The sequence below is a fragment of the Cryptomeria japonica genome, chromosome 6 (assembly GCF_030272615.1).
Source record: "Cryptomeria japonica chromosome 6, Sugi_1.0, whole genome shotgun sequence".
NCBI lineage: Eukaryota > Viridiplantae > Streptophyta > Pinopsida > Cupressales > Cupressaceae > Cryptomeria > Cryptomeria japonica.
The window spans coordinates 663162726-663188764 of NC_081410.1; the positions used below are offsets into that span (position 1 = coordinate 663162726).

A 26039-nucleotide genomic window follows, 5' to 3' on the forward strand; every position below is an offset into this window, starting at 1 on the left:
ATTCGTTCATTGATTTTCTTCAAAGAGAAATTTTCTTTGTCACCAATCATGTAGGTTCAGCAACCACTATCAACATACCATTGGTCTTTCTCATCTTGAGCATGTAGTTCAACTTGTACAAGCATGGATCTTTCCTTCATTTCTTGCTCCTCCTTCCAAACCTTATTTGATTCATCCTTTTTCTTGTTGCGAACATCCTCCTTAATTTGTCTCAGAGGCTCAATAGAAGCGATACAAAACTTTGCTATGTGCCCAAAATTGTTGCACTTATAGCATATGACATTATAATCCACAAGAGGGGCGAACGAATTATAGTTCCTCTTAGTGAATTCAAAAGCATTCCTTGTACGAACTCTACAATTTACTGATTTATGCCCAAACTGATTACATGAAAAGCAATGACCATGAAAAGAATATTGAAACCTGGTTGTGCGTAGTGGTTGTCTTTGAGAAAAAGACTTTTTGTAGTTGTCCTTGTTTACATTTGGAGGTGGATCATCCTTCTTGTTCTCTTCCCTTTAAAGAGTCTCAACATAGCTTTTTTGTTTTTCTTCATCCATCTTCTTTGGTAGATCCACAACATTAGAACTTGCAACAGAACTTGCAACAGCCTTATTTTGATTTTCATCAAATTAAATACCAATTTTGATGAATGGTAATCTTTGCGCATTAATAAGATCATCCAACATTTTGGTACTTTTATCAAACTTCATACTTCAATTTAGTGATTCTTTTGTCTTCTCCAATTCCTTAAGGAAACGATTTCAAGTTTTAACTTCTCACAAACTGATTCATTGACTTTTAGCTGATGCCTTAAGACTTCTTCAATTCACTTTGCCTCCTCAACTTGAGTCTTTAAATCCATAATCATCTTTTCTGATTCTTTAAGTAGCTTCATCTTTAACTCATCATCTTCTTGAAGTTGAGTTTTTAGCTTTTAATTCCACTTCTTGAGTCTTTTGATTTCATCTAGGGCAACAATAAGTTCTTCCTCTAGATCTACTATTGTTGCCTCCTCTCCTTCAAGCTCCTTTTCTTTCGTTTCTTTATCTTTTCCTTCTAGTACATCTTCATTTGTCTCTATGACAATAAACAGAATTTCTCTATCACTTTTGGAGAAGCTTTAGTCACTTTCATCGGATGAACTATTGCTTTCTTTAAAATATAGGCTCTTCTTATGTCTTCAAGAGTTCTTCGTGTTCTCATGTTTCCCTCAACTGTACATTTTCCTATTATATTGATGCTTCTTTCCTTTTCTTTTGCTGTAATTTTCTTCCTCTTCACTACTATCATTTCCAACCTATGGACATTTGGCAATGAACTAAACTATATTGCAAAAATTAAAACATTTAAGAGTATACTAACCTTTGTGCTTGATAGATCCTTTCTTGAATTTCTTTACAAAGTTAGCATCTTCTTAATCGCTTAAACTTCCACTTGATATGGGTCCTTCGTTCTTCATCCTTCTTGATGCTTTGAAGGCAGCTTCTCATTTTGGTGTTGTTCCTTTCTCAATCCTCATTTCATATGCAGTGAGAATGCCATGCAACTTGTCCATCTTCAAAGTGCCTAGATCCTTCATTTCTTAAATGGCAGACTTTCACATAAAATCTCATGGGCAGAGATTTTGAAACCTTTTGCAAGACAACTTCATCCTCAATATTTATCTAAGACCACAAATAGTATTTACAATTTCATCCATGCGGATAAAATACGCAGCAACATTTTCTTCGTTTTTCACCTTCAAACTTTCAAATTGTCTCCTGTGGATTTGGAGCTTTTCCTTTTTCACTTTGTCGTCTCCTTCATAAGCCTTGTGAGATTTACCCCACATTTCTTTTGCCAATGTGCAATGCATGACTTTGACAAATTCTAATTCATTTAAACCACTAAGAATTGCATTTATAGCTTTAGCATTATTCTCACTTGTCCTCTTTCGTCTAGATCCATTGGTGGAATAGATGTTGCCACAAAGCCATCCATAACAAATTGCCATATATCAAAACCATGAGTCATCAAATAAGTACACATCCTTACACTCCAAAAAGCATAGTTGTTCCCATTGAACAATGGGGCTCAGTTTGCAGAGAAACATTATTGACTTGCCATGTGTGTTCTTAAGATATTTCCTTCAAGCAGTTAGGTTTTTTCAAAGGAGCCCACTCTTATACCAATTGGAAACACACACACACACACTTATATTGAGAGAGAGGTGTAAATCAGAATAAGACCAACTTTTACAATTTATAAACTTTAGCAATCACAAAGTAATAATCAAAAGCATCCACACGATTAAGATCTAACAATTTTGAATCCCATGGGCTAAAGACATCCCCAAGCTCTTCCAATCGAGGGTGGTAGTGCATCATCTGCTTTTCATTTTGAATTTGGATGCCCCAAGTTTTGCTTGTCTATAATGTCCCCTCTTTCCTAGACGATCACTCAAATGTTGAGATTTGCCTTATATCCATCTCCATAGGCAAATCCAGTGGATAGGAAATGTAATTCCTAGCATGGGCGGACTTTACACGCTAGAGATTGGCTTTTAAATGCTTATTTAATGAGCAAATAATGTTATTTTATTATAGAGTTACTTTTTCTAAAAATAGAAGCTTTCATTAAAGTAACTTTATGAAGTTTAATTATAAAGTTACTAAGTCAAATTATAACATCATAAAGTAACTTTATAACATCAAATTATAAAGTTAAGTGGAAATTATTTTATAAAGTAAAAACTTTATTACCACTAACCTGGATGCACCCCTTACTTGGATGCACATGTAGACTTGAAAACAAAATTAAATATGACTAAGGGGGGCGTTGGGGTCCAAAAAAAGAAAAGGCTTATTAAAAGAGAATTCATTCTCTTATTTGCTCATTATGTACATGTATTTTTCAGAACTCTTTCTCAGAGCAGTTTTGCCAGGTATTTTCCAGAGGAAGAAAACCCATGGAGAATCGTGAATTGGACGAAAACCCAGCTCACCATTGAGGGAAATCTACACAGGGTTCCCATTTGTGCTTCATTTGAGGAATTTTCAGGCAGATTTTACAAGTTTCTTACAGCAATAAAGCATCAAGGGTTTGGTGCATTCAGATCAATCAATTTTAATAAAAATAAATGCTTCCTGCAGGTCGAATGGACATTGTTTGATGAAAATGTCTGCAAGAGACTCACTGAAATTGACTGCAGCAGTTATTGGTTGATGGGTGAACAGATTTGGAGAGTTAGGAACTTCCTTTACCAGCCATACATTTCCCAAGCCAGTCGTACCGTCTCCTGCAGGCCGTACCATCCAGAAATGGCACTGGGATTTATGCAGATTTCTTGATCAGTAATTGTCAACAGCAATTTGGAATTCATTCAGGCATCAGGGGTATTTTATGGATCAGTTTGCTTTGACAAATTGAAGATTTTCCAGTTTCATTCAATAATTTTGCCTACAGGCCAGGCATAGGGTCTAGTACTTCTACTGTTTCTTCCAATATTTGTTTTCAAAAATTATTGTTGATGCAAATAAAACCAGTTGGCGCCACTGTAGCAAGTTGGATGCCCTTATACTGTGATCTCCTTGGATTCATCAATAAAACTCCTCACCTGATTGAGCGCTGTACTCCGGGTATGCTATTCTTCATTTATGGTGTCTCAATCTTTTACTATAGAATATATGTATTGCTGTTCCAAATAAATCAGAACTCAGAATTTTCTCTCAGTCCCTTATAAATTTATAATTTGGTTCAAAAAGCATTGCTATCTTGCATATGTTTCATGGTTGAACTCCAAACTATCAACTGGCATTGAAAACACAAACCAAACTTTGAAAAATAAACTGAAAACCACTTCAATCAGCACTTAGAAAATCTGAAAAAATTTGGATCAGAATTGGGAGGGGATCTTTAATCTTCACCACCATTGGGCCACATTGGGAAGGGACTTTCTCAGAACGGTAATTGGCATTGACACTGAAGACAACCGGCAATGGGTTCATTGCTTCATTGAGATGGTGCTCTCCGATAATTTTATGGGGAACGATTGACAGTGCCTTTTTTCTCTCAACTCCTGCTTTTTGTCGGTAAGCATAACTTTGGTGATCTTCTAGGCCAATTTTTTGGGATACTTCCATTTTTTGTATGAATGTGAGCCCGGGACATTTTGTCTCTCTTGGTTGTCTGGGCTGTGTCTTTTTTGATGGGGCATCTGTGGGTTGACTTCTTTTTGGGATGACTTAGTATAGTTGCATCCTATGTAACTACTGCAAATTTCAATACTACTATAATACACTCTCACTGCAGTTTATTGATCAAAAAAAAGAAAAAGATATAACAATTTAGAACACAAGTGACAAATTGATGTCAAATTTGTATTATTTATGGTAGTTTTATTTAGCATATGAATATGTGGTATTCTAAATTTATTTTTTGTTTTAAGGCTGCAAATGAGTATATATTTATGTTTTTTGTACAATTGTACCCAAATGTATCCATCCGCTGAGAAAATTTCTGATGTACTGGCATACTCTACCCACGTACACATACCCATACCCGATTCTGATTCAGCAACCTAGATTATATATGAAACTCCTCATTTTACCTCTATTAAAGAGAGGTTCTCTATGGCTTCTCTTTAAAGTGGTCTTTCATTATCTTCCATCTACAAAAGCCTCATTTTTTAAGAACTGAAGATATTGCAAGCACTATAACATTTCAAGTTGCCATTTTCATTAATACGAGTAGGGTTTTCTTCTTTAAAATGGCTTCCTCAGTTCAAAAGTCTTGTCTCACTTTGTTGTGGTATGAATTTATTTTAATTTGTTAATTTATCTATTTTTGCATATGATTTAATGTTTAGTAATTGATATTGGCATATTTTTTTCAAACACCATGGCATTTTGATACTTGATACAATACATCTATCGATTACATAAAAAACTTCAACATGCAACATCTAAACCAACATTAACTAGAAAAAGAAAAAACCATATGTTGACAGAAAAGGCAGGGTGTATTACTTTTCCTAGGTCTAATAACTCTGGAACCTTGCCTTCATAGGGATGAAATAAGTAATGAGCTGCCTAACAAATGTAATCATTCCTTTAACCAGTTAGAAATTAATCAAAGTATTTTCATCTCTACTAAAGAGTGATTTGGCCAACTTATGCCAAAAGTTATTTCCGTCTGGCAGGTTTATGAGACCACATGAGGGTACAATTACATAAAAGCATTTCCAGCTGAACAAGTTGAGAAAACTGTGAAAAATCAAAAAAAGTATGGCACGTTATCACTCTGTGAGTTCAGAGCATGCGGAGCAATGGCTCAAAAACATTCTCATTGCACAGAAAACAGTTGTTCTGCTTAGTGATAGCAAGGTCTCTTTGTATTTATGTACATTTTAACATATTATCCTCCATCTCCACAAGCTAAATCTTGCTGTTGAAACCTGCATACATAATTATACAGTTATTATTAAAGTCTGAATTTCACGAGTGCTGAAAATTTTCTCATTTAAATTCCGAGTATGACCATCTGCAAATTATTGCACCCAAGTTAGATAAGTTTTACCCTAAATTTGCACTGCCCAACAAAATTTTCGTTCGATTTATGCCAAAAATCAGTTGGAGATGGAATTCTTTTATGGCAAGTCAAATCAAATCTCACTAAACTCAGTATTTTCTCGCCTGTTCCTAACAGCTTTTTGTTGGGATCCTTGCACTTAATTTCATCTATGAATGTTATACGTTTTTCAAACCTGAATATCTGCAAACTCACAAGATTGAAGATGTGAGTGCTCGTCCACACCTAACTAAAAATTGTAAGGAAGACCTGTTGGCTGGAAAAAATGGTAGTTATAGACATGCTACTTGACTTAGGCGCAGAAAAGCATATTACTGCTTATACTTTCAGCTTGGCCCACAAGAGGTTGAAGAATACTATCCATATAGACAAAAGTCTGCGGAGTGAAACAACTAACAATGTCCGGTTAGCATTTTGTAACATATAACAGTATTTATTACAAAATAAAACTGGTATACCTATCTTTAGAGGAATATAGGTAAAGTATATCGAAAACATCATATTTGTTCATCATTCCACTTAAAAAATTACTATATTATTATATTATAATTAATATTAAATCATTATTATATTATGATATTGTAATTAATATTAATTATTATTAAAATATGATTATATTATTATGTTTAAATATATTCTTGTTATTATACATCATTACCAAGAGATGCGTCTCCAATACCAAAATGTCTCAAGGACTGGGACGTCTCCCATCCCGAAAACGTCCCTATAAACGTCTCCCATCCCGAAAACGTCCCTATAAACGTCTTGGCTTGCAGGGTTCACAAGGTTGCCATCTCTCAATGTTTTCGCAAGTCTCCCATCACGCCTAAGCCATCTCACCAAATTTCCATCATGCCTAAGCTATCACAAAGGAAGAATTCGCGCATAAGTTGTTGCCGCAATTAGACAACCTGTGGAGATTTACTGCTTGTAAAAGCAACAGAGTTTAATTTGAATCTTTTTATCATTTTGCCTTAATTACGGTTACACTATGAAATCTATTATTTATTCCATAATCACAATCTTATTCAATAGTTAGGGTTACAAAGTTCTGGAATGATTTTTCCGTGGCATGTTTTCTAAATTTGCGTTTTCATTTTTAAATTTCTAATCAATATCAGAGTTACCCGGGGACGCGTCCCCGGCCTAAAAACCCCCGTCCCCATCTCGGGGACGTTTCGGGGACTTGGGGACGGCCAGGGGACGTTTCCCCCTATCCCCAAATTGTCCTACATTTTGAGGGGACATCCCCGAAACGGGGGGACGCCTGCCCTAGCTCTGGGGGACGTCTGTACGTCCCGGGGACGACTGGGGACGGCTGGGACATCCCCAACCCGTCCCGGGGACAGCCAGACGTCCCCCATATCTAAGGCCATTAAAAAATATTAAAAAAATAAAAAAAGTTGTATTTTCAATTATTTTTTTTAATTTTCTAATATAGGCCCCTTATTAATTCAAATTGTTATTAAAAATTAAAAAAATTAAAAGATAACATTAATTAAATTTTAAATTTATTAATTTAATTCATAATTTTGACAATGAAACTATATGGCAGCAGTGTAGCCTTTGGGCATTTTGACATAGAGATTAGAAAATTGCCCAAAAATCGCCAAACTCGGCGAGTCAATAGAAAAATAACACCCAACGCCTTTATTAAAGAATAAGTTTTTTTGGCCTTGCGGGGCACTGCCCCTCGACCCCGCCCTGTATCGCGACAGGGAGCGCACCCGGGGCGCTGCCCCCAAACCCCCGTTGAAAAATAGGGGTGGAAACTGCATCGATAGAAGTAGGGAAAATTTAACCTCTTTGTTTTGACATTTTGATTTTGTATGTTATTTCTTTAATATCTATTATGATATGCATATTGACAATGTGAATGAATTTAAATTCTGATTTATGAATGCATAATTGCATATTGTCTATTGAGTATTAACAATGTTGTATGTTCAGAATTTACATTCTAAAATGTTTTCAACTTTTCATAGTATCATACACATGCTATATCCATGTTTTATTGTTTTCATATGAATATAATGTATGTATGCATGCTTTATCCATGTTTTCATATGAACATTTAGAATTTTGAAATTTTCCTATATATTTTAAATTTTTCCTATATTTCGTCCAAGGGGTTGAGCTTAACTGGTTAAAACACTGGGTTCTCATTGTGGAGACCCAAGTTCAATTCCCAATAGGGACATCTAAAGTGAAATTCTAAGTTGTGACTCTTGGCCTTCCAAAGGATGGGGAAGTTCTTGGGGTCAATAATAATAATTCAAAGATATGTAATGGGGATGGGGCCCTCTACTGTGGCCCCACTGGTTCATAGCTCCAGTCAAAAGTTATTCAGGCTTTGGCCAATTACCTATCAAAAAAAAAATTTCCTATATTTTATATAGTCGTCCCCTTTCCAGTCCCTCGCCGTCCCCAAATTTGGCAAAAAAATTTGCCATCCCGGAAACACGTCCCGCCGTCCCCTGCCGTCCCTGTCCCAGAATCTCGGGGTAACGTTGATCAATATATAAAGAGAGAGCATTTGAATATTTAAAAAAAAAATAGAATGTAAGTATTTTTATATATATGGTTTCATTATTTTAAAACAAATAAATTAATTAATAATGTATATTAGATAAAAGGTATTTTATATATTAGATAAATAATATTATTTGTTAAATAAATAAATAGTAAATATTATTTTTATTTAAAATACAATTTCTAACATTATAAGTTTATTTAATATTAATATGTTTCTTTATATTTATTTGGTCTTAATAATGGATAATAAACTAATAATATACTAATCTAATTTTTAATATATTATAAATATTTCCCGTTAATGGGGTTGGGCTAGTTAATCACCCTTCTTCCTCCAAGAATGATATCAGATGGAAGGCCCCAGAGTTTGGATGGATCAAAATAAATTTTGATGGGGCAGCCAAAGGCAATCCAGGCCTGGGTGGAATGGAATGTGTTGCTAGGGATGAGAATGGCAATATTATTGTGAAAAATCTATGGCCTTAGGGGAGACTACAAATAACATGGCAGAATTCAGAGCAGCACTGCTTGGACAGAAGATGGGGGTGAAGATTGGAGCCAAGAAAATTCATCTAGAAGGTGACTCAATGATAGAGATTAATGCTATTTGAAAGAATCAAACACCTAATTGGATGCTAGCGCGATGGTTACATCCGATTAAAGAATCAATTAGCAAATTTGAAGATTTCAAAATAAATCACATTTATAGAGAAGGGAATGACTTGGCAGATAGATTAGCCAAGCAAGCATCTGAAATTGAAGGATAAAGCTAAAGGAAAGTTAAATATTTTGCTGAGGTGGCGAAGTTAAGCTGACCTCTTTGGACGGTCAATTAGACTGGTCGGTTGGCATTGAAGTATGATGATAATGATGATAGGACTTTTAAACCATATTGATGACTCTAAGCTCGTAGGATGGGATATGAAAATTGAAGATCGATATCTGCATTCAGGTGATTTGAGTTGATTATGGAGGACGATTGCATATTTCAAAATTAGAGATCATTAATGGCACATCTTGTTCGCTACATCCTTCAACAAAATGGGAGGCAATAGATAAATTTTAAAAATTGACAAAATTAATGTGGGAGGTGGCGAACAGGTTGGCATACTAAGCCACAACTATGGTGGATCGGAGAGAACAAATAGGTTGAGATTTTGGCTATGGTGGTGCCTCCTTGACAACTCAACGGGGGAAAGTAGATTTGAAAAGTATGTTTGATAGGTACTTATGAATTGGTATTGAGTTTGATGCTAGGGATTTTATAAGGTACTTGATAGCAAGGAAAGGACAACCAGAGGACAGGCATTTATATCCAAGTGATGTGAGAGGGTGGCATAGGAGGTGAAATGTCCTACAGATAATTAAATCAATTATGATCTAACATTCCTCAGGGGGGTGGCGGACTCCAAATAACTCAAACGACATTTATGGACTTGAGTGAATTTTCAAAACTAAATACTAAATTAGAAAGAGCTGAGCTTTTTGGAAATAAGTCAAGTAAAACTGGAGGGTGGAGTACAGTTGTAGGGTAGACTGTTGCAGAACACAGATGTGGAGACCCCTATCCATTTAACTTCAGCCAAAAGGCAAAAGGCATTTCTAGGGGAGATCGGAAACAAGAGACTTGAAGCCATCATGCGGCATGATCACCCACTAGTTGTTCATGCGATGAGGACCATTTTCATAGATGAATTCTTATCTGCAGATCATAAATACAGAGCCAACACAAATATCTCCTCCATGTTTCTAGCGATTTCTATAGATTTGGGTTTTAGCAAAGAAAAAGCAAGACTTCTATACAAAAGGGTCTTTAAAGGGCAAGTTTTAGGGAGCATGGAAGAAGTGATGATGAATATTGATGACCATAAACGTATTCCCATGCCCAAAGATTTCTTCAAAATGCATCCCGATGTCTCCAAATTCCCCTTAGTCCCGATTAATGAGGAGGAATACCAAGACAATTAGCATGTGGTGACGAGGACTAGATTTTTTGTTCAATTGGATGCGGATTGAGACGAATGAAGACCCTGAGTGGGCTAAATCATATGTCCAACTAGAGGGGCTCGAGTGGGAAACGCAAGTTGATGGCATTCATCCAGACAATGTGGCAGAGATGGCAAGTGGATAACTTCAAGATTTTGTTTGAGGTCAAGGAATTTTTGTTAGAAGTTTTCAATCTATGGTTAAGTTGTAAGGGTTTCATTTGTGTTTGTTTGGGCAAGCTTAGGGCGATATTAGATCCATTTTTCTACAGCTGGGGATCTCTTTTAGGTTTTGCAAGACATATGTTTTATGGCCTCCATTAATCTTTTCCAAAATTAATCTAATGGGAGTTGGCACTTCCCGCAATTTAACTACCAACAACATATATATATTATAAATATTTAAAGTCAATGTTAAACTTTAACACTGTTCTTGTTTTCAAAGTTCCATGTCTTGATATTTTCTACAAATTATTGTATTATATTAAAAAAATTGATGTATCCAAGGTGTCTCCAAGTACCCTTGTCTCCTATTTTTGACAATTAGCCATACCGGTACCAGTCACCAACATCTCCAAGTACCCCCATATCTTGGTAACCCTATTATTATACTATTATAATTTTATATTTTCAAACTCTTTACAAAAGCAAAAAAGCTTTTAGTACCAAATCATTATTATATTATTATATTTATATATTTTTATTAAACTCTTGACAAAAGCAAAAAAATCTATTAAGACTACATTATTATTATTATTTTGTTCATTATTCGTTCTTATCCTTAAGAAAAAAGTGGTCTTTATATGTAGGGACATTTCAATCCCCCATAATCAATAATATTATTTCTAATATTAGAGGAATATAGGTAAAGTACGCGAAAAGATATCATATTTGTTCATTATTCCACTTATTGTATCTAAAATTAAATTATTATTAAGCTATGACAATATTATTATGTTTTAATATATTCTTATTTTTATATTTCCATTAAACTCTTTACAAAAGTAAAAAAACTTTTACTACCAAATTATTATTACTATTATATTATTATATTTTTATACTTCTACTAAACTCTTGACCAAAGAAAATAATCTATTAAGACTACATTATTATTATTATATTATCATATCATTATATTTTTATTTTATATTCATTCATAATAATATTGATTATATTGGATTGAGATAATTACGAAGTTAACTGATTTCATGATGGAGATAGAGAGAATTGATTGATCAGTTAAACTCAAAATAAGTGGTAGTTGAGAGGTGGAAGTGAAGATATAATTAGAATTAAATAATTTACAATAATCTAAAATTACAAAATATTTTTTTGCTTTTCATGCATATAAGTGTCACAAACAAGTCATAATAGATGCTTCTAGTTTTTTATTGACAGACGTTTTTTCATCCATAAGTGAGTATAATACGCCTTCAGAGTAATAAGTGATATTTTCAAGTTTCAACTATAGGCTATGCTTCTATAAATGTCTCTATGTTATTCTCATAATTATCTTTTACAAGCTGCTGAAAGACTATCGTTACATGTATTAAACACATTTTTTTGTCTTGTGGCCTGCAAAAAACCCTTATATAGGGTGACATTCAGCACATATTTACATTCTTTTCTATTATCAACAATTTATAGTTGCTTATTAAAAAATATTACAATTCACACTTAAATGCTGTTTTAGAACATGTAAGGTTGAGGCTATTAGCCCTTTGTGCATTTTTTAATATTTTATTTTTCATTCTGTAATAGAGTTGGTTAAGGCACAGCCTTAACTTATATGTAACATATTTGTATTTTCTGTCAATCTGACTGCAATCTAGCATGAAAAGTTGCTTGTATTCAAGACAAGCAGTAGCATACATTTCATGTGTGCCATTAAATAATCCCAAACCCACAATGCCTTATGCTTTAGTAATCCTTTACGAATTTATCACAGAGATACCATTTAAAATCTAACAGTAGCCTCCATGTTTATTGCTATCCGAAGAACCAGATTTTTTGAAGAATTAATGTGAATTTGAGTATATTCAACATGGTTTTACTGTTTTGTAGGTACACTAATGACATTCTTTTGGAATGCTTGTCCATGTAAAATTATTGACCATTAATAAATCTTCACTTTTTTTGCATTTAGTTTTCATTCTTGAAGAAGACTTCTAATCGGTTGTGTTTGAGCTTATTTGTTAAAACATTTTGGATTCTAGATTCAAGAATTCTTCATAAACCATCTTCAGGATTTAGAATATGTGATTGTTGGTGTCATGTCCCCAACACAAGTCATGAGGCTTAACTATGCATTGGCTGTCCTTTCCTTGGATTGCCCAAGAGGAAGAGGAATTAAAAAATCACTGGATAAGTGTCAGAGTCTTTCGCTTCTTTGGTTTATTCTCTATTCTATTCTTAAGTTGTGAGCACGTCTTTTTATGCAACTTAAGTGATTTATAGTTGTGGGCATGTCTTTTTATGCAGCTTAAGTGACTCTTAGCCTAAAGACTTAATATTTCCCCCCTTTTGAACTGTAAAGAACCAAACTAAATGCATACAAAAAAAAAAACTAGCCAGAGCCAGATATATTCCAGCAAGAAATAATTTTATTTTTAATTGATTCATACATTTCACATACAAATTGAAATACATTGAACTGATACAGCTCACTGGGTGCACCCAGCATGCGAGTCTGAATGCCTTATATGTTTGAAGCGCCTGGACTCTCAGCAGTCTGCAAAATCAGAAACTTGACGTTTTTGACGATCCTGGGTAATCTGCATGCTCCTGCCAGAATTCTGTACCACAAACTGCCCTGAGGATTTCCCTGCCCAAGGTTTAGACTGAACCATCTGTAGATTTCTGCCTCCCAGCATTCAGAGCTACTGAAAGCAGCATCACATTACTAGGAAAGAAATTGAGTTTGTTTGCAATTTACAAGAGCATCTTCTCTTTTGCCTTGTGCCTTTTTAATTATCCCAGATCCCACCAATTTAAAATCATATGCAGTCATCCTCAAACAATGGCAGTTAATCAATTCTCAATTGATGGCAGTTGACTGCCAAGCCCCTCCAGAAATCAAGAACAGTTAACTGATCAGTCTATCCCTCAATCACAGGTGGTTAACTAAGAAGCCAACTGTCAAAGCCACTCCTCAATGAATCAGAAACCAGACAGTTCACTGAACACGTGCCCATCCCATTGCAGTCCTAACCATCTATGCTACTTACATGCTGACAGACCACAAAATCAAGAGGGGACATTACATTAACCCTGCAACCACCATAGACTGAATGCTTTTGCATGTTAATAAAGGTCAGTCACCTCTATTCAGAAGTCCCTTAAGCACAAACAGCCATAATTTATTCACATCAGAAAACAATTAATATAACTTTCGGCCATCACAGTAATCATTAAAAAGAAATTCTGACACATACTGTCCTCAATTTGTTTGACTTTGCAAGCTCAGAGACAAATATGTTTTTCTATAGATTACTAGGGATGGCACAGGCTACCTACTGGTTCGAAAAGAGAACTAGATATATATACACTACATAACTGAATACACCTGTTGCACATGCTTTCAGCTTGGCCTTGGGGAGATCTAACACTGGCACTCACAGTACCAACCAAAAGAATACCTTAACAAGTGAACAATATCACCTACCTATATCAAAAGCCCTTGAAGCACACCTACCTTCAATTTCTTGAAATCTGCTGGGTTTGTAAGTTTGGGTGAAATTCGGATTTAGGTAATTTATGCTACAGTTTTGTCCTGAATTTCTGAGAACTGGCAGGCTCAAAGATACATGCCCATCCATCTCCTGCTAATGGTCACATAGGAGACTTGCAATTAAGAAAAAGAGGTATATATACATACGCTATACAATTGAGTATACTCATCGCACATACATTCAACCTGGCCCCATGGAGATTCAACCCCGCAATCATGACTCCCAACTGAAAGGATGCCTAAGCATGCGAGTACCAGTGACCTGCCTCTGTCCAAAGTGCCTGAAGCACACCCACCTATAATTTGTCTGTGTAAGAACACTGTAACTACAATATACATGCATTCGTGAGTTTGTGAAATTGGCCCATTTTAGACTTCTTTTCCTACACTACAGTATTGTCCTAAATATCTGGGAACTGGCAGACTCAAAGACACATAGTCCAACTAATTTCCAACTAATGATTGTATAGAAAGCACGTTGGTTAGGGAAAACAGATACATACATACACACTAAATAACTGAATGAACTCATTTTGTTTCCATTGGCTTGAACAACAGAGATTCAGTTGATCTGACTGATAGCAAACCGTTCAACCTTCAGGTTGAAAACAACCATGCATGGTAAACCTTCAAACTTTAAACCTACAGACTGAATGCCTTCACATTTGACCACCCGTTCCTCAACTCTGCCCAAAATTCCCCAAAGCACACCCAACCATTTGCTCCAAATATTCTGTCCACATTACCATGCTAAACCTTATGCTTTAGAAGCTGTCTAATCCAGAATTATTTGCTTCTACAATATGCACACTAAAGCTATTTGCTCGTCAATCCATCCAAATGGGCACACTGACATTATCTGCTTCTACAATTTGTCCACATCAACAGATTAAACCTATTTGCTCCACGAATGTGTCGACACCAGCACAACATAAATATTTCTTCTTACAATCTATCCAAATCAGAAAATTACAACCAGATATCCCTATAGCACCGTGTCACTGGAATCTAACAAAACTATGAAATATTGCCCTAATTCAAGGCAATATGAGTTCTATGAGACATACTCAAGATATATGCTCCTACAATATGTCCAGAGCAGCACCCTAAAACTATATGCACCTTAAATCTATTGACAGCAGCACACTAAACTCTATGCTCCTACAATCTGTCCAATTCAGCACACTGTAACTGTTCATGTCAACAATATGGCCACATCGGCCAACTAAAACTACTTAATCTTGCAATCTGATTGCATCGGCACACTATAGATATTTCTAATTTCTCCTTGCAATCTATCCACACTAGAGATTGCAACCAGTTGCCCCTGTTGCACTAACGCGGAAGAATCTAACAATGCTGGGAAAAAATTAAATAATTCATCGCAACATAGCTCTGAAAAACACACTAAAGCTATATGCTGTTACAACTGCCCAAGCCAGCACACTAGAATCTGACAATGCCGTGAGAAAATTACCTAATTCGTGGCAACATGAGCTCTGAAAAACAAAATAAAGTTATATGCTTCAACAATCCTTCCTAGCCAGCACGCTAAAACCATACGCTCCTACAATTTGTTCAATGCAACACACTATAACTAACTATCTGCTTCTACAATATCTCTACGTCGGCGCACTAAACCAATTTGCTCCTACAGTTTATCCACGTCCGCAGGCTCTACGCATTTCTCCATAGAATCTAACCGAACCTGACAATTACAACTGGTTGACCCTATTAGCATGTGACACCTGAATCTAACAATGCAGCCAAATATTTTACTAATTCACGGCAACACTATCACTGGAAGTATCGCTCTTGGTTCACGAAACCCCAAAATTTAAGGCGAAAAAAAGAACAATTAAACAAAGGAAAAACAATCTATCGCCAAATTATTATAAATTCCCCAAACGACCTCAATAAATTTCCAACGTTTTGGCATAAAGTTAAAAAACAGTCTTGAAAAAAGTAAAACTAAAATAAAGCATATAAAGAGTGGAAATCTTGAGGGCATGTTTAGGGTTCAAAGAACACTCAAACCTGGATTTGTTTCTTCCAATTTGCAAGAAATGCCGCAGGGTCCAAAACAACCTGCCGAAAGACGAAGGCCAATCAAACCGATTAACGGAAACGACTGTTTTTAAAAGAATAAATAAACTAAGAAGGGTTTTCATTTGTCTGATAGAAGCCCGGCAGGTTATCGATCCAGCAATCTAACCTACCGTTGAGGTCGCAGAAAAATTGTTGTTATTGTTGTCGTTGTCCCAGTCACCGTTGAAGCTGATGATGGGCCTTCCCCCATCAAATACAGTGTACATGTGCAACCCCCACTTCTCTCTGGACCTCAATTTTTCCTCGTAACAGCCGGTAATTAGACGGTCAACTCCGCTATCGTCTCCAAATTGTTGCAGTGTTGGTTATAAGGACCATACGAGATTTTCTTTACATTGTTTGTTCTACCTTTTATACACTGTCGTGGAGGAGGGGGCCGAAAAAGCAAAAGAAACAAAAATAAATAAATAAATAAAAATATTCTCCACGAAATTGGGAATTAACTAGGTTGCAAAAAATGCAAACTCTTAACAACTGGTCTTTTACCAATCCATCTGACACTTTTAATCACACAATTTTTGGCTTTGGGGGTTGATTTGGCATGCTTCCGGCAAAACCGAGATATGTGTATTTATTTATTTAATAAAAAATGAATATTTTTATTATCGGGAAAATATTGATGGACTTTTAGTAAAACCAAACAAATCGAATAGACACGCGAAAAAGCTTGGCTTTGTGGTGATTGGGAATTGGAATGGCGGATTTCCATGTGTTTTTTGCTTTGCCCTTTTCGTCTGTTTTTAGTACTAACCATATCTTTCCTTACCACTGGTTAGGTGTGTGTTTTTATAATGCTATATGAACGTGAGACAAATTGACTCCTAATGTTTAATATTTTTAGCTAACTCAATCCATATCTACACATCTTTAAGAGCAATTTTCAACTATCGGTCTCTTATTCGTTTATTGGAGTCAAATTTGTGGTGTAGTAATGAATTTGGCTCAAATTTGGGTAGTAGAGATAAATCAAAAAGTTGAATTTATTAATGATTTAATCAATCTTTTTTTTCAATTAGTCTATATTTGACGATTTGAGTTCAAAATATTTGAATTTGTGTATTAATTGTATAAAATGATGAATCTTAATTTACTTTTATACATTTATATTATTATAAAAGAGTTATGTTACATGTTGCATCGTCATATTCATGCTTTAGCATCAATATGATATTGTATGCACTTGTCTTGAATGTATTATACGATTATTTGGCATGTCCTCAATCTTATTAAAATCATTGAATGGATTCGAAAAGCTTTGACAAGGAAAATATTCTTTTTAGCAAACTCCAAAAGATGTTTGTGAACACTAATAGTCTTCAAATATAAATTTTAAACAAAAGATAGACATGTTTTGAATGAGTGATTATGCATTTAAATCATTTTTATGAGTGAGATGTGAATTTGTAATCAAAGTTCATTTTTGCATTAAAAATTTAAATCCAAAAGGAAAAGATTAGATATGTAAACATAAATTTAAGAAGAACAAATTTTGAAAATAGTCTAGTTCTTATTTCATCCATCTACTTCCCACAAATCTAATATTAAGTGATTGTTTAAATTTTGTGAACAAAATAATTAATAACTACTTATTGACAATCAAGATCAATTGAGTACTTTCACCCCTCTTAAGTTCTAGGTTTCTAAATTCTATTATATAATTTGTTACAAGTCTAAATTATTTAATTGGGTTGCATTGCTTTTATTTTCCAAAAATGCAATTCCAATAAGAAACTGAATTTGGTCATTTAGGTTTCAGTATACTTCTAAAATAATTTTATTTTATTAGATTAGGATAACAATATGTTAAGTTGACTCATTCATTATGATTGTAACACTTGCACTAGCTAATTTAATCTAACTTTAGGGTTTGCATCAAGGGTTTTATATTTATACTTTTATAAGAATTCATTATATTCATTGTAAACTATCCAATTCATTACAGGTTAATCTACTTATCAAATTCCTCTTCAAAACAATTCTCTCTCAACGTTGCATAGCATTAATTGAGGTTTCTTCTCTTCGGATGTGATAGGTGTTTTGTTTGTAGGTGATTCATGAACTTGTGGGATTGAACAAATAATTCCAACATGGTATCAAAGCTAATAATCTCCTAAGTTTTGATGAAGAGGCAAATCAATGGTTGTCTTACTTCCACCTCCTTGTATTGCCTTCAATAACCTCACCATCCTTCTCTCTTCGAGGTCTAGTTCCCCTTCTATATTTCCTTCATTCTGATTATCATCTGCTTCATCATTTGCTTCAGCATCTTCTTCCCCATTCTCTCTTTGTGGCCCTCTTCTAGATCCTCTCTCCAAGGCTTTCAACCTTGCCTGCAATGTTGCATTCTCCCTTCTCATTTGTCTCATCTCCCTATCCCTTGTTGCTTCTTGTTCTCTCCTTTTTCTCCTCTCCATTTCCAAGGTCTCTTTCAACTCTTGGTTCTCCCTTGCTATTTGTTGTTTTGGAGGCATCTTGTCTATACCCCAACTCACTACGCAAATTCTCCCTCTTCCTTACTTCCCACAAGAACCTACTAGTGGCTCTGATACCACTATGATGCAGAGGTATCTGGTCCTAAATACTTCATGGGATAAGAATCTTAATAGGTATACTCAAAACCTTCAATCCACGTAAGGCTTTCACTCCTTATAAGCACGCCAACCCACTCAAACTTGGATTTTGATTCTCAAAACTCTTTCAACCCTTCTAAGGGACTTAAAACACTTGGTATATCTCAAATAAACACTCCAAACTTTCCTTTTGTGGAGTTTTGACTCTTAACACCAAACTGCCCTTTCTAGGCTTCAATCCTACTTGCCCTACCAATCAAGTAATTTGGCACTTAACTCACAAAATTTCAAAAACACTTAACCAGAAAATTACATTTCCTGATACCCTTTTGATAGTAAAATAACATATGTCAAACTTAGGTATGACTCATTTGGACCAACTGTACGGACCAGTACCCTGCTACTGCACATTTAGGTTTAATTGGGCCACTTTTACAAAGCAACCCTATCAAAAACTTCAATCCATAATTCCCAACCCCAAAAAAATCTTAATACATGTCTCCAAACACCATATTATCCATGTTTCATGAGGTTCCATGCCAATCTACCCAACCAAACACTAAACCCTTATTTTTAGGAACCCACACCTAGGGTTTTCACAAACTCACACTTTCAAACACTTTGAGACCCAACCAAAGGATCCAAAACCTTATATTCAACCTTCATACACATAATCCACCATAAAATATTGTCCTTGTTAAATGAAATCTTTCAAACCTTCACATGGCACCGATTACTCACTAATTCAACTTGTGACTCTCCACCCATAAGGCACTCTCCTTACATATTCATGATCGCCCCTGCATTCTAAACATCAAAAACACTTATAGTACACATTTTAGACTCATCCCACGAGTTACAGAAGTTACATAAAGTAGGATGAGTCAATTACACATTTTGACTCTCAAAACCCCTCAAAATCGTCACCTACGGCAATATTTAGGAAAATCAGTATAAATGGATCAAATTTGAATGTAAAACCTTCAATAATAGCCCCAAATCAAATCATAAACCCTAATTTACACTTCCCAATCCATGATCAATCAAAAATGAAGCAAATAGATAAGAGTTTCAGTCCAAATAAGGGCAGATTTTAACCAAAATGTGCAGGGAACCGTGAGTTTTCATTAACAGTCAAAGACTATTACATTTGCATCTACATACCTACTCATTTTTGGCATGGAAACCAACTTTTAAATACATATGCTTCCCTGAGAAATGACTCCAACCACCTAACTACCTATTACCTTAACAATCACTTAAATCCCTTGTTTTGCTAACTAACCATTGGGGTTTGAATTCAAATTATGAATTTTCACTCCAAAGTAAATTTAACTATTTCTACTTATGGAAAAGGCTTCAAAATGCCTTGATTAGGAAATTTATGATTGAAAACAACTATTCTATGACTCCTAAGCCCCAAATACCCACATTACAACTATTGGGTTACTTGACCCTTATTACATCATTAAGGACATTATAGGTCCTTTGACTCTAACATCAAAAATAATTACATTTTATGCCTCAAAGGCTTGATTACATCATATTTAGTTCCACATGACCCTTGATAACATCTCTTATGCCAAAATGGCTTCTTGGACCTCCATGGGTCATATGGTGCTCTTGCACCAAGTTCCTATCCAATTTTTGAACGATTTGTCTTGACGAGGAAAATCGACTCATTTTGGAGAAAAATAATTTTTTAGTTTTCTTCATAGCCACAAAAAACTGGGATCACACTTGTTTCCCAAGATTCATCATATTTTGCAATAAAACCCAAAAAGCAAAAAAAGAGCTAAAAATAACAAATAAACAAAAAAAAAGCAAAAGGAAATCAAGATTCGGCCATAAATTTCTTTGAAATTTTTTGAGAAAAATGATTTTTGGGTTTTGTCCATAGCCTCAAAAAAATGTCTGGGTATTACTGGATTTGCAAGCAATGATTAGATTTCCAAAAGTCAAATTAGAAAGGTCATGTATGTTGGTCATCAATTGGCTAAATCTAGCATGTTCCTTTTGCCATAACTTTTGCATATGACATCCAATTTAAAAAAAAAATGGTCAGATTGTTGGTTTCGAGCCTAATCCAATGGTGCTAGAATTTTTGCAAATTTTGTTCTTGGTGAATTCTACATGCATATGACGTTAGACCTAACTATTCGTGCTTGGAGGACCATAACTTTCACATTGGGACTCCATTTTTTTGTGATTCTTGCGACATTGAAAAGCTAGTTTAGTCCTTTACATAGATCTCAGACCCTTTTATCTAAAATCTCCACTAGGTATCTACTTTTCAACCAAATCTTAAATCTTTTTTAGGTTCCTTTTTTAGATAACATGAAAATTAAGTTTCTATTTGTATTGAGGGTATTTGTTTTGTACCGCTTTAGAGATTATCTTACGGAGTGAATCATGTATAAGGGTTGTGGATGTAAAAATTGTAGGAGAAATCAACATGGGCATCGATGGCATCCTCATGTCTCACATAACACTATTCAACTCTTTCTTGAGAGTGCATTTGGTCCATCATATGTTATGACTTCAAAATCTCAAGTTGCTCCTTTTTCAGCTATAGAGACAATTCTTGTACCTTCGTAGGTTGAGACTCTTATTCTTGTTAAGTGAGATAATTTATCTTGTGTTGCTAATTTATTGAGTCCTAATAGTGATTTATTGCAGCAGTTAATTGATTGTCTTCCCGATTGGGATTCCTATTTGACAAACATTGCTTCATTGTTTATGGAGTCTCACATTTCATCTTTGGAGGACACATTTGAGGGTTTATCTCTCCTATTTGATGACATTCATGGCACAACTATTGTTGCATCATGTTTGACTTTGGAGTTTATTAAAAATTAGTTTCTGTTGGTTCCTTGTTTGCCATCTTCTATTATGATCGGGCATTTACCTAATTGGTTTGTGGCATCTTCATCATCCAAGGACTTGACAACACGTGAGCAGTTTTTAGAAACATTATCATGCATTTGTACTTGGTTTATCTTCTTCCCAAGTGGAAAAATGATGTTTGTAGGCATTGAACTATGTTTTGTCTTCAAGCACTCACCATTTCTGCATAACATTATACATTATGGGGGGGTTATATAGTCTATATCTTTCCTTCTTATGGAGGAATACTTGATTGTATATACATGATGTATGTAGCAATCTGGGGGTATCATTAAGCCCCTTGTACATCATTATTTCAAGTGTTGTTTCTTTTCTCTGGTTATGAGATATTGCATTAGTTTGTATGTGGGTGTCTCATCGGACCTTATTGTTGAGACCCATTCATGCATGCATTCATATTAGATTTTTAGATACTTCTTACGTTCATCTTAAGGGGTGGTGTCAGAGTAATTGGGACATTATATAATTAATCATAATTAGGTCCTTATTACTTTATTAACTTAAGTTGAACTTGGGTGTTTTTTCCTTTTATTAAATTAGGTCGATAATAGCTTAAATTGTCTCGTTTATTATGTCTGTGACACTTGGCACTAACTAATTTTATCTAGCTTTAGGATTTGCATCAAAGATTTTATCTTTATTCTTTTGTAAGCATTCATTATATTCATTGTAAACTATCCAATTCATTGCAAGCTAATCTAATTATCAAAAACCTCTTTGGATCAATTCTCTCTCAAGGTTGTATAGCATTAGTCATGGCTTCTTATCTTCATATGTGATAGGTGCTTTTCTTGTAGGTGATTCATGGGCCTACGAGATTCAACAAATAACTCCAATAGTTTTGACCTTCTTTATATCTCTAATTTGTAAATATGATATCTATAATTTTTTTACTTTTTGTCTTATATTTGATTAGAGTTTAAATTCACCTTTGTGCCTCATTGATTTATATTAATTAGGGTTTGAAATATTATTATTTATTATGTGTTAGATCCTTATCTACTCACTCTCCCTTGTGCATGCTAATATTTATCATGGATGTATTGTCTTCTTTCCTATCCAAGTCTACTTATCATGTCATTATGCTCTATGGTGATGATATATATTTCATGAATTATAATAGTGACCTAATTATTACTTTATACCTATACTCATTTCATACACATAGGGATGATACTTTAAGTTGAGATTACAATTATAGTACATTCTAGTAGCTATACATGATGTTGTTGAGTGATGTAGGAGCAACCGGGCCAACATGCAATCTTACATCGCCCACAAAAAAAAATCAATTCATTTTTAGTTTTTTGGTTTGTTTCATGGTTTCAGACATCTCTCTATAGCTGGAATTCATGGATTGGATCAAATTTGCAAAATTAAAGTTTCTGCACTTGAGTACTTTTAACTGCCAGGGAAGAATTTCATGAGAAAATTTATTATTTAAAATTGGTGAAGGTTGGTATCAAATCCTTTTGCAAGGGAGATATTAAAAGTTTTTTGCAAAGTGTGAAAAATATTTCAAAGTCACATTCTTTGTGGGTTGGTATAAATTAATATGTCAATAAATTATCAACATTTTTAATTTCTAGAGTTTTATAAAAGATGGAGAAAAATATTTTGAAGGAAAGCTTCATAAGGTGATTCCACACATTCTGACCAAGTATCATATAAAAATTCCCATCCAGTAAAAAGTTATGCAAAAAATCATTTTTGGACCACCAATGTAACTAATGCGCTTAAAATGTGGTTTAAAGAATGTTGGTTGGAGGAAGTAAGTTCTCTTTCTAAGTCAAGGGAAAATGAATAAAATGGTGCAATAATATCTCAATGATTTCAAAGCTATTTTCATTTTTATGGAAAAACATCTTACACTTATAAGAGTATTATTTAATCCCATTCAGAAAGGAATAAATGTATTTAAGTGGAAAAATAATTGCTAGATTGAAAGAGAGCATTAATAGTTGTCATGATATTTTAAAAAACAAATAATCATAAAAAGGTAAAGTGGGTTGTGTTGGAAGAAAGTGGTGAGCCATGGAAATAAAAATGGGTAGCCATGTTTGAGTTTAAAAATTAAAAAAAATAATGGACTATTGTATTGAATAGGAAGTATAGTTAATTAAGAGGGGAGAAAAGTGAATTCAAAAAGTTAAACAATAAAGCTTAGAGTAAGTTGTCAAACTTCAGGTAGAAAATGAATGCCTAACTACAGAAGGTGAGAGGGGGTAAATCACATATTGTAGGAAAAATAAAACTCCTTTTAAGTCTTATGTTCTAGTTAAATATTAATGCACATTTCATCACAAGTTTTTCATTGATTTGATAACAGGGAGGAGACGACATGATAGAAGGAAAGTAATTGCAAAGGATATGTGAGTTTTGAATGTGTGAATGTTATTTAAAGAAATATTTGTCTATTATATAATTTCAAATATGGGTTTATTTTATTTTAAATATATTTGGATGGGAATTAAATAGAATTATATTTATTTTCTTCCAAGTTTCTTGTGTTGAGAGAAATTGAATGAGCATTGTGGCTACAAAGATCAACACTTTATTTTTTGAGTTCTTGATCTTCAACTATATTGTTGAGCCTTTTGATGTTATTGTTTCTACATGTCACAAAAGCTATTTACCATACTCTTTAATTTGTCTTTCTTTAGTGATACATTTGGTGAAGAGTTTAGAGATAATGATATGTGTGAGCAACCTTCTTGTATATATAAAGATATTTCTTATGGTGATAGTTCTTTTATAATGTTGAGAAATAAATAGGTTGAATACCAAAGATTATGAAAACAATCTCTATCCAATAAACTAATCAAAAGATGAGATTCAAAGCTTGGATAGCAATAACATGAAAATTTGAAACTCATATGCAAATCTAAAACTTAAGTTGCCTTAATTATGGAAAACGCATGATTAGATGCCAAAAATCAACCTATTAACCATGCTTAATAAACCTATCTTATCTGAAATTATAAAAAAAATAATAATGATTAACATCAACATAAGATAGTAACAATAAGGCATAAATCATTACAAAACATCCACACACAACACATAATTTACGAGGAGAAACCCTTGCAAGACAAAACTCCACCAAGAAGAGAGGACAAGCTTGTATTAACAACAATAAATGCGCTTACAATACAATCTCTTTGCCTTCACCATAGAAGCACCTAGGTACATGTGAACAACCTCCTTATGTCTCCTATCTGTCCTTTGTTCTTGTAGAGCAATATGTGTTCAAATTTGTTACATTCAATTACATTAAAAAAATTTCACCCAAAGGCTAAATTTATAGAATGGCAAGAGCTCATAAACCATCAATAAAGGTTCTCAGAGAAGACTCTCCATTCTACATGACCACAACCCTTGGAATGCCTTGACAAAACTTGAAAAAACATCAATTTAGCCTCCAATACCTTCCCTCCATCATGGACACCTATACTTGCAAGATAAACATTACATTAAATGTAATAAACGACTGCAAACCAAGAGACGCCTATTGCCTCTTCCATGCTCCCACCCCACTTGGAGAAGCCCACAGGTCAATCTTTTTCTACTTTCTTAAGTCATTAAATCTCTTGTTGTCGACTTCCATGAGTGGGGAAAACAATATTAATAATTATGTTCACAACCCACTTTAGCTATTGCTAGTGGAACCCATCACCTCTTATGAATTTATTACAAATAATGGTGATAATTAAATATTGCAAATTAAAAGTGTCTAAATGTGATATTTGAATCTGATAATGGTGCGCACAACCACTTGGCTTTGAAATCCACACTACGTTGTCTTCTATTGGAGACTACAAACACTCTCTTTGCGGATGTGCTCTCCATCAAAGAATTTCCAATAAATCCATTTTTGGAGGTAAATAAGTAACATCTTTGATTGGGTATTTTTATGGTAAATTTGTTGTTGTTATTTATTTATTTAGGATTTTCTTTCCCATTTTTTAAGTCTTGAATACAAAAATTTTACACATACGAGAACACCATTTCAAATGTTTGAACTTATAAAACTAATTTAATTTGTTTAAGATATGTCTTTATAAAAATCAAAATTAAAATATAGGAATTTATCTTTTAATTATATTAAAATCTATTAATTTATCCTTTAATCTTTGTATAATTCAACATGGAACCTTTTGTTTGAACATAAGTCTTCACTATAAATGCCTAGGTTCATCCCATAACGATCATCTTTTAAGCTTCAACAAGCAAGATTTAGATTCACTTTTTTTTCTTGTTGGTGTTTTTTGAATCCTTCTTTCAAATCTTGTTTTATGATAAATTCTTCTTCTATTAATTTCTCTAGTTTCTCAAACCGAGGGAAATCGTCTGCCAATAAAAGAAATTGCTTCTAATTTTCTCATTAGTTTTTTGAAACTTGTAGGTGATTAAAATATTAGTCTTTTAAGGGCACCTTCCCTTGACAATAGAAGTCCTAGGGGTAAGTGCACCAAGATGGTGAACAGAAAAGTGGCCACATGCAAAAAAAAACAAAAAAACTCATAACCCGTGTGTGTTCTGAAAATTCAAAAACGTGCTACCAAGCCTAGCCAAAAACAATTAAAAAATAGAAAGTTCTTCAAAACTCGTATGGGTTTTGAGGAACATTAC

The 26039-nt window shown here is 34.2% G+C and overlaps 1 protein-coding gene across 3 annotated transcripts in view; it reads right to left on the reverse strand.

Annotated features, from left to right (window-relative positions):
• The window catches only part of LOC131070717 (uncharacterized), a 99889-nt gene extending 83510 nt beyond the window's left edge, over positions 1 to 16379 (reverse strand). For 2 of the 3 annotated variants that reach the window (XM_059207554.1, XM_058006322.2), the window contains exons 1-2: positions 16041 to 16379; positions 15859 to 15909 (exon numbers count right to left, since the gene is read on the reverse strand). In XM_059207554.1, coding sequence (XP_059063537.1) covers positions 15859 to 15909; positions 16041 to 16136 — 147 coding nt within the window. In that variant the 5' untranslated portion in view covers positions 16137 to 16379. The remainder of the gene's footprint in view (positions 1 to 15858; positions 15910 to 16040) is intronic. The other variant, XM_058006321.2, reaches the window with a different exon arrangement.
• Positions 16380 to 26039: the final 9660 nt, after the last annotated feature.